Below are 10,073 nucleotides of genomic sequence, written 5' to 3' on the forward strand. Positions count from 1 at the left end.
GCACTCAAATATACAGTCTAAGTGAGTGTATAAAAATGTGAACTTCAGGGGCACCTGGCTGGCTCAGTCAGTGGAACATGCAACTCTTGATCTTGGGGTCGTGAGCGTGAGCCCCACATTGGGGGTAGAGTTTACTTGAAAAAAAAAATGTGAATTTCAAGCTGATTTTTTTCTTGGTATTACAGACTACACAATCCAGAGACTCTTCAGATTAAAGTCAGTTCAATAACGACAACAGAGCAGAATTAAACTGAAAGCTGTATAACAGTATTAAAGCAAAGAAGTAAAACCTCTCAGGACTGGAAAAGGAAACCTTCAAATTGAAATAAAACAGTACTAATAGGAAGTATTAATTTTAAATCAACTAACTTCAGGATAAGATAGGCTACATCAAATTCAGTTCTTTATTTTCTCAACTTATCTATAATATGAAGTATCTTAATCAAAACAAAAAAGAAATCAGGCAACAGTTTTATTAAGTTGTACTAACTTAAATACTTCAGGTGTTACTTTAACCTGATAAAGTTATTAGTCACAAAGAACCAGATTACAATGACAGAATAACATACACAACAACAACAACAACAAATGGCTTTATATTATGTGACACACTTAATGTTAATCACATCCTTATTATCATTTTCTTATTTAAGATATGAATTAACAGAGCTTACTCAGGATATAAATTGGTGGAGATTTTGTTCTTCCTAGTCAGATTCTATATTTTAATTTTCAAGAAACATATTTGAGAACATTATAATGCAGCAAATATAAATATTAACATAATTATTAATAACTGTTACTCATTTCTAAAATTATATGACCTGCATTTTACATAGCTTTGGAGGACTTGGGCATCTAATTAAAGCTCTCCCCTGCACACAGTTTTTGATGCTATTAGCCTGAAAGGGGTTTCTATGGTTTGGCCTCATAAATATCCCATTGGCTTTTGACATCCTGGGCCTGACTCCCAGCTCTCAACTAACAACCTGTGTGGTCCTCACAAGTAAATTTCATTTGTGCTTCTCATGAATTTATAAAATGGGAAGAGTAACACCTCATAGGTGGCTGGGAGGATTAAACTTCAAATTCAAATATGATGCATGTGAAGCAGTGATCTCAATGGGGGAACTATATTTTGAAAAACTGTGAGGTCACGGCTGTCACAAAGATAGCGAGGGCGCTACCAGCACTCAGTGGGCCCAGCGATGCAAATCACAGTACGGTCCCCAACAATGAAAAACCGTCCTGTGTCCATTTTATATTATAAAAATACCATATATTTTGCATAGCTTTCAAATCACCAAATTGTCCAGGAATCCAACTACAAGATGTTAAGTTTGTTTCAGAACTTGATCAGAAATTGGTCACTATTTCAAAAAATCATGTCCCCAAATGCAGTGCTGGGTCATAAGTACAACACGGTTGTATCCGCCCGTGTCCACAGCTGCTGCCTTCACAGTGAGGCTGCATATCAACACCAGACTGTGCTTCGCTGTGTCTTCTAACGTGGAAGCGCCTGCGCACTGATTTCATGTAAGTAACGTTTGTTCTTCCTCCTTATCACAGTTAAGAGGATGACTGTTTTTACCGTAGGTACAGGCAGGATGTATCTGTGAACTTCATTTCAGGATAATATAAGTTGATTTACTTTAAAAATTGTAAAATGTGGGGCGCCTGGGTGGCTCAGTCGTTAAGCGTCTGCCTTAGGCTCAGGGCGTGATCCCGGCGTTCTGGGATCGAGCCCCACATCAGGCTCTTCCGCTGGGAGCCTGCTTCTTCCTCTCCCACTCCCCCTGCTTGTGTTCCCTCTCTCACTAGCTGTCTCTATCTCTGTCAAATAAATAAATAAAAAAATCTTTAAAAAAAAAAAAATTGTAAAATGTAACTGTAAAATGTAAATTAGTAAATTAATTGTAAAATTATAAAATGAGGGCTATGGGTCTAATAAGGTTGAGTGCCACGGACAAAAAGTGTCGGGTATGCTGCTTGGCAAACAGACACTCAATAAATTGTACACTTATAACTATTATCATATAACCATTACTTCGCTATACATAATCAGTAGCGCTAAATAGTTAAAATGCAAAAACAGTGAATTAAGACATATTAGCTAATAACGTGCTTTAAAAATTTACCATCACAAAAATATTACCGACAGCAAGTATTTAAGAATGTATTAAAGTATTTCTATGTAAATGTGTTAAACATTATTTTCTATTAATCAAAATACATAACCTTCTCAAGTTTAAGCAATGATAAACTTCAGAATTTCAGGAAAGAGGTTTTAGAAAGAAATTCTAAAGAAATCAGATCTCCAGAGCTCTGAGCTCCACAGAAGGGTTTAATCTATGTTAATCCCTTACAAATGGTAGAAATCGAGCAAATGCTTCTATTCCAAAAAAAGATGAAAATAGGAAATTCAGGGAAAAGAGTCAGGAATAAGACTTGAACAATCCTTACCCCTCCCATTCTTCCTAAAACGCTACACACTAAAACGTCAGAGGATTTGGGTTTGGTATGCTGCAAAACACTAATAAACCAGAAAGATTTTACTGAAATGACAAGAAGGATATTTCATATTCTGTCAAAGTAAGAAATACCTTAAGAAACTATTTACTGAACAATTACATGTCTACATTACAAAAATTAAGTAGCCAATTAATATTAAACATAATAAAAATAATAATGTTATACCACAGATGAAGGAGAAAGGGTGTAAAGAAACTGGCTCAAATGTCAAGGTGTAAGTAGCTGGTTGGTATGCCGGCTTATAAAAATCTGTATCTTAAATTCATAAATATATTCTGATTCTAAGATGCTGATTTCAAAGTATTAAAAGTAACAATTTCTAATGAAACATGAATTTGCCAGAAGAGCAATGCCTTATTTTTTTTTAAAAGCATGCTAATTCAGGTTCCTAAGCTAATGAATAAGTATATTGAAGTAAACATTTCACAAAACATTCCATTTTTAATTGTATCATTTTATAGGTCTCTTGTATTAGTATATACTGATTATTATACGGAAAAAACATAAAAATTGTAAAAACTTAAAACTCAATTTTCTTAAAGTTTGTAATAATACTCATTTTTATAACTTCAATGATTATGGAAATGAATACAAATAACTACACTTAGGGGTGGCTGCCGAATCCTTAAACCAGGTATTCTTTCATTCTACTTATTACACATTTTGAAAATAACACAAATAATGGTTTTAAAAGTATGATAAACATTTAAAATAAAATCTGTTCCCTAAAGAATTTAATAATAATAATGTTTTATCCATTTCTATAAAGCATTACCAAATCAGCCTTGGAAAATCAAGACTTGGGCATTATTCTGTGAAACAAAATTTACACATATGTATTCTTTTAACTGCTAAATTTTTATATCACAGTTTAATCTATGGACCAAAGAAAGAACCACAATTCTGAAAAATCAGTACACAAATGTACCACAACTATATGTGATAAGGCATTACTAAACAGAAGTCTTAACCTACGAGAAGAGCATTCAAAATATTTCAAAGAGGATTTAGGTCTTTCGAAATGGTAACAATTCTGTATGAGTTACTTAAAAGCATTAGAATTAGTAACAATATTAATAATTTTGGAATTCTCACTTCTCTGACCAAAGCTAGTATTTTAGTCGACATTTAAACTATAAACGAGTGTGTCTAATCATGAGTATTTGTTCAAACATACTCTTGATCATCTTTTTCGTATTTGTTCAATGTTGTTCCTCAATTACTATACTTGACCACTATACTCTAGCAGTAAGAATCATGCTCTTTAGGATATAAATTTCTAGTAATTTAGAGTTTAGTAGAGGCACATTTAAAACTATATTTCTTAAAATTCCACAAATAAAACAAAACTAGATACCTCACAGTTTTTCCAAAGTTCCGAATCAGTCCTTCCACTGTTTTGTAGCTCTTGCATTAAAGAGGTTAGGACTTCAACTGTACCTTGAATTACAGATGGTCTGGTCTTCCCTGAGAAAGAGGATACCCCATTTGTACTAAGGTGGGGACTACTTCTGTTGAAACATAAATAATTCAAATGGTTTTCTTCATTCTGCCAAAGTGTTGAATAATTCAGCAGTTCAAGTTTAGCAGAGCAGTACAAAACCACTGATATTTAATCCTTCTTAATGGCACCTCGTTTGTTGAAAATCTGATCACGTTTGTCCACAAAAGGAAAACAGCAGTAAAAAGACAGCACTTATTTTTTCAAAGAACCCAACAGAAAGACCTTCTCCAGAAGTGAGAGAACACTCCAAAGCACCAGCAGAAAATAAAAGTGTCTGCTATACAGTAAGAAAAAGGTCCAGCTTCTCCAATCTAAGTCATTCCGGAGGATTATTTTGCTCTACTGTAAGAACAGCCCTTTTTTTGTGGCGGGGTTTCTTTCTCCACTGCCCAGAATTGCAGTCAAATCTTGTTCATTGGATCCCCCTAATTTGGTGTGATAAGCTGGTGCTTATCTTTGCACTACCTTTGAATTAAAAGTTGTGCCAAGCAAATTAGCAGCAAATATTCAGGACTTATTTAGCCTATTCATTGTGAAAAATCGCACTGATTGTTTCCAGGAGGACTGCCTTCCCAAACTTGAGAGAAGTTATTTCGGATTTGCTTTATAAAAACACAAAGCATAATTAAGGACAATAGACTTTGTTTAAATTCCAGTCTAAGAGGTCATTTTCATTTATGTATTGATACCCTACATTGTTTCACAGAGTTCATTAAAAAAAAAAACAACAACAATGACACTGATGAAAATAACAGAAAAATAGTAACAAGTAGAATCAGAGAAAGATTAATAAAAACTCAAGGTAAAGAAGAATATACATGTTGTCCATAAGGGGTTACACTGTTGTGTAACAATCGAGTCTAAATTTGACCGATTTAACTGCCAGTCACAATGAACAGGGAGCCAAGTTCAGTTACATAATCTTCATTAGAAGGGCACATTTAGGGGGTGCCTGGCTGGCTCAGTCATTGGAGCACATGACTCTTGATCTTGGGGTGGTGAGTTCGAGCCCCACGGTGGGGGTAGAGATGACATTTAAAAATTTTTTTAAATGAAATCTTTTTTTAAAAAAGGGAGGGCATGTTTAGGTTTCCGCAGGCAAATTATGTTCTAAAAGGGATTTCTTCAAATGGGCCACCAAGTGATACAGGAAAGAACTTTCAGTATGTGGGTACAGATTATGAAGGTGGACATCACTCCTGGACCATTTCCCACACACATCCCCCCCTTTCACCTTGCTCTCTCATTTTATATGTTCTTGTAAGCTGCCTTAAATTCTCCTGAGGGCAGAGAATGAACTAACTTTTTAAAGAATTAATGAATTTATTTATTATACACAATCTCTTCAAGATCTATTAGCACATAGTTTCTTCAAGATCTAGTGTGTTTAAAGACTTTTGACCCTTTACCAGTAGGCCCCAGACTGCTGTGTTTTTGCTTCATTGTACCTGCTTATTATAGCTGGTCTCCTCTCTAATGGGCTTTGCCTCTTTGCTATTTCTAAGCTACTAGAAATTTAGAAATCAAATAATCGTGTTTGTCAGGTTATGTACAAATAAGAGCAAACAGGCTCTGATTAAAAACAAACCAAACACCGGATAGTTTAAAAAGAAAATGCATAAAATGCATTGTTGGAGAATATCTATTTTTGTCCACTCAGGGTCTGGTTTTTTTTGCTTACTTCCTAGTATTCAACTTTAATTCCTACTTCCCAGATTGGTGAGGTAGTTCTGAAATATTAAACATTATTTGTACTGTTAATTTAAAAATGTAGAAACAGTATTTAGGCAACTAAATTTTAAAGACATGCTTGTAATCTACCAGAAATTTTAAAAAGTGTAAAGAGGGAGCGCCTGGATGGCTCAGTCAGTTAAGCGTCTACCTTCAGCTTGGGTCATGATCCCAGGGTCCTGGGGGCTCCCTACTCAGCAGAAGTCTGTTTCTCCCTCTCCCTCTGCGCCTCCCCTCGCTCACATTTGCGTTTTCTCTCTCTCTCAAATAAACAAAATCTTTTTTAAAAAATGATGCTTTGGGGCACCTGGGTGGCTCAATTGGCTAAGCATCTGCCTCCAGCTCAGGTCATGATCCCAGAGTCCTGGAATAGAGCCCCACATCAGGTTCCCTGCTCGGCAAGAAGCCTGCTTCTCCCTCTCCCCCTGCTTGTGCTCGCTCTCTCTCTAATAAATAAAATCTTAAAAAAAAAAAAAAAAAGAAAAACAAGTTTTTTTTCACAATGTTCCCCATGCAAAAGTACGTTACCTGTGGGAGAAATGAAAAACAGGAAAAGGCTGAAACTATTCGTAACTAATCCCTGAACAGTTCCTGATCGAGGGCTGTCGTTGTTATTTAGATGCTAATAAATAATTATGCCACTACTTGGATAAACTATGCAAATAAGCTTATTTTGATCTGTTGTTACATTAAAAAAAAATCTATCTATCCCATTCTTACCTATTAGTATTTAAGTTCAGTCCAAAAGAATGGGGAGAATTTTTTCTATCAGATTCTATAGAAGATGAAGTTTTTCGTAAGGGTTTCACCAAATCAAAATCTTCCATAGTGTACAGAAATCGTTATACTCTCTTATTTGAAAATGTAGGTTCTTTCAGTGTTTGAAGAAACTGAATCCGAGTCATCTTCAGATGCTTCATCGTCTACAGGCATTTTCAGTTGCTAACATTCAGAACTGTGAAATATCCTAAGCTCCCAAGAGAGTCTGAAAATGAATGGAGGAAAAAATACTATAAAAAGCCACTAAACCTAGCAACTGTCTTTTCACTACTTTGGAAGCCTTGATCCTTTTATACAAGTCTACATTAAGAGCAACATTATTTACAATAGTCAAAATGCAGAAACAACCCATGTGTCCATCAACGGATGAATAAACAAATGTGGTATATACATATAATGGAATATTTCTCAGCCATAAAAAGGCATAAAATACTGACACATACTACAATGTGGATAAACACTGAAATATTATGTTTAAGTAAAAGAAGCCCAGTAAAAGATCACATAGTGAATGATTCCATTTATGTGAAAAATCTAGAATAGGCAAATCTCGAGACAGAAAGATTTATGGTTGCCAGAAATTGGGGGAAGGAGACAATGGCAGTGACCAAAAATGGGTATGGAGTGTCTTTTTGGGGTGATGAAAAGTTCCAGAATTACATAGTGGTGATGGCTGCACAACCCATCTGTGAATATACTAAATACCTATGAATTATACACTTTAAAAGGAGGCATTTTATGATATGTGAATTATCTCTCAAAAAATCTACAGTAAGGGTGATTTGCAAAAGTAGCATCATCTTTTCCAGGTAGTATTTCAGAATTTTATATGTTTAATTATCAAGGTTCTAGACATAATTCTACTATGTAACAACTGGAATCCTTACATACTTTGTTCATTTGTTTAGTAAGTTCTACCAAGGATTCATACTTGATTTATACTTTGAATAGATAAATTAGAACTACTTAGTATTTAATTTGGTATTAAACACAGCCAATTAGGGGGCGCCTGGGTGGCACAGCGGTTAAGCGTCTGCCTTCGGCTCAGGGCGTGATCCCGGCGTTCTGGGATCGAGTCCCACATCAGGCTCCTCCGCTATGAGCCTGCTTCTTCCTCTCCCACTCCCCCTGCTTGTGTTCCCTCTCTCGCTGGCTGTCTCTATCTCTGTCGAATAAATAAATAAAATCTTAAAAAATAAATAAATAAATAAAAATTTAAAAAAAAGATTTAAACACAGCCAATTAAATGATTGTTTCTCCACTGGCTGGAAGGTAGGGGTGGAAGAAAAGCATTTTGCGCTACCATAGCCTTTACTACTCTATACATGTTTTACTTGTTTAAAAACAAACTATTTGTCTGGTCAACTAAAAATAACTGATTAATTGATGCAGATTAACTGATGCTAGGTTTACAGAGACAAACTGGCTATAACAAATCAATCACCATGATTCCTTCTTTGGGAATTATGGTTTTTTTTTTTTAAGTGAAGGAGCAAGAGAAGAAGAAAATTTTTAAAAAATCTATGCTGCTTACAAGATAGAAAGTTTAAGGAGTGCAAAGAGAGGAAAATTATCTACTATTCTGATTCCACCAGGTTCCCACTTCCTAGGCCTGGTTTCATAAAGCACAACCTTAAAAAACAGCAGCTCTTAAAGGAACCATTTCCTTTGGGGGGGGGGGGTTGTGAAAGCCAAGGGTAACAGAACCTACCTAAATGGATTTCTCCCCAGGGGCTCAGCCCATCGCCAACCACAAATGGGGTACTGAAAAAGTCTAGGGCTGCACCTTCCAACTGGCAACGAAATAGCTGGATTCAAATCACCCTGCTCTTCTACCGGGAAAACACAAGCTCTCCAGGGACGTGGATCTGCAGCCCCATCTATTATTTCTCCCCCGCCCGAGGTAATCCGGATGCAGAAGATGCAGATGGAAAAACCACCTGAGATGCAAAGATGCTTCCCCGGGGGATGGGGGGAGGGTTGAGGGAAGGGAATGAAGGAAGGTGGGGGGGGGGGAACCCCCGACATAAATGCAAAAAAATTAAACACACACACACACACACACAATATAAAACAAAACTCGATGGACAATGCATATAAGCAGAGAGCCATTTTTATATTTCCCAGTAACGAAATGTCACGCTCTTGGTCCCCACGACCCCTAGTAAAAAAGGAAAAAGAAAAGATCGCTGGGGGAGGGGGAAAAAAAAAAAAAAGACCAGATCGGGGTCTGCCGATACTGTAAAAGTAACCCGGCGCTGCGCTCTGCTGGGAGTCCGTGGGGTAAGGAAGAGGATTCCAGAGGTTTGAGGCCAAGATCCCGACATCCTCGCCCTCACAGCCAGACCTCAGTTGCCGGCGGCGGCTCTCGGGTCAAAGTGGGACGGGGTGGGAGAACCACCGAATGCAGCCGCCTAAACTGGAGGCAGCAAAGAGGCGGAAGGAAAAGCCGCCACTTCAACAACTACGATCTTGATTCCCAAAGTAAGCCAAGGAAGATCGTTTAAAGAAAAAAGAGAAGAAAAATCCCACGAGCCCCCCGCCCCTGGGGAAGAGGCGCTCTGCGATTGGGCCGCGCGGGTGTCACTCAAGGGCACTGAGTCTAGAAAAGGCACACGGCCACGGGCGAAGCCCCCACACACCGGACGGATGCCGTGGGGGTTGCGTCGTCTGGTCGTCGTCCTCCCCCGCCCTAAATCCATCAGCAAACTTGGGGTTCTGCTAAGGCCGCGTCTTCCAAGCCTCGTCCACCTTGTCCCCCGCGGCCGACGGCTCCCCGCAGGCCGGCGACCGCTTACCTGGCCGCTGCTCCCACAGTCGATGTCAGGGTCGGGCGAGCGGCCTCTCGCGACCGTTAAACTCGAGGGAGCGTGCGCGCGCCCGACACCTTGCATGCGATTGGCTGTTTGAAAAGGGGCGGAGACGGCCGAACCGCGACGCGCCCGTCTGCCGCCCCTTTCCCTTCCCGCCCCTCGCGCCGAAGAGGGTGGTCCGACGCCTGGGAAATGGAAGGGGTGGGGCCTCTATCAAGTCCTCTGGTCTGATTGGTTCCCTGGGAACATACGGAAGAAATGCGAAAAGAAGCCTCCGCTTACCGCATGCGCAGTTGGTAAGAATGAGCCTGGGGCAAGTGAGGGAAGCCGCGGCGGGAGTACTGCGCACGCGCAGACCCAGGAGCGGGCCTGCGATCCACCTTCCGCAGTGGTTCGGGTTACCCGAGAACGTTGCGGGTGGAAGGCCAGCCCTGAGGCCAGGTAAGCGTCCGTGGAGAAGCTGGTCACCCGTACGTTGCCCACGGATGTCAAGGACAATGGAGAGAGGACTGGGAGCTGGGACGCCTGACTTTCCCAGCTTGCGACCCTGAGTCGCGCCAACCAGTTGACCTGAAGCCCCACTGGCGGTGAGGAGCAGCTGGCCCAGACACTGAGCTAAGTTTTCTCGCACCTGCTTTACCCTAGGCTGCTGGGGGTCGGCCCTGGGGTTCTTCAAGGACTGGGATGGGGAGGGGAGGACAGCCCAGCGGCCT

The 10,073-nt window shown here is 39.5% G+C and overlaps 1 protein-coding gene across 4 annotated transcripts in view; it reads right to left on the reverse strand.

Moving 5' to 3' along the window:
• Nucleotides 1-6,903, reverse strand: part of MPHOSPH9 (M-phase phosphoprotein 9) — a 56,799-nt gene extending 49,896 nt beyond the window's left edge. Inside the window, exons 1-2 of one of the 4 annotated variants that reach the window (XM_008688821.2) lie at nucleotides 6,488-6,901; nucleotides 3,890-4,043 (exon numbers count right to left, since the gene is read on the reverse strand). In XM_008688821.2, coding sequence (XP_008687043.1) covers nucleotides 3,890-4,043; nucleotides 6,488-6,594 — 261 coding nt within the window. In that variant the 5' untranslated portion in view covers nucleotides 6,595-6,901. Of the gene's footprint in view, nucleotides 1-3,889; nucleotides 4,044-6,487 lie in introns of all 4 variants that reach the window. The other 3 variants (XM_040620000.1, XM_040620001.1, XM_040620002.1) reach the window with 3 other exon arrangements.
• Between the last annotated feature and the right edge of the window lie 3,170 nt (nucleotides 6,904-10,073).

Source organism: Ursus maritimus, unplaced genomic scaffold (assembly GCF_017311325.1).
Source record: "Ursus maritimus isolate PB19 unplaced genomic scaffold, ASM1731132v1 scaffold_33, whole genome shotgun sequence".
In the NCBI taxonomy this organism is placed as follows: Eukaryota; Metazoa; Chordata; class Mammalia; order Carnivora; family Ursidae; genus Ursus; species Ursus maritimus.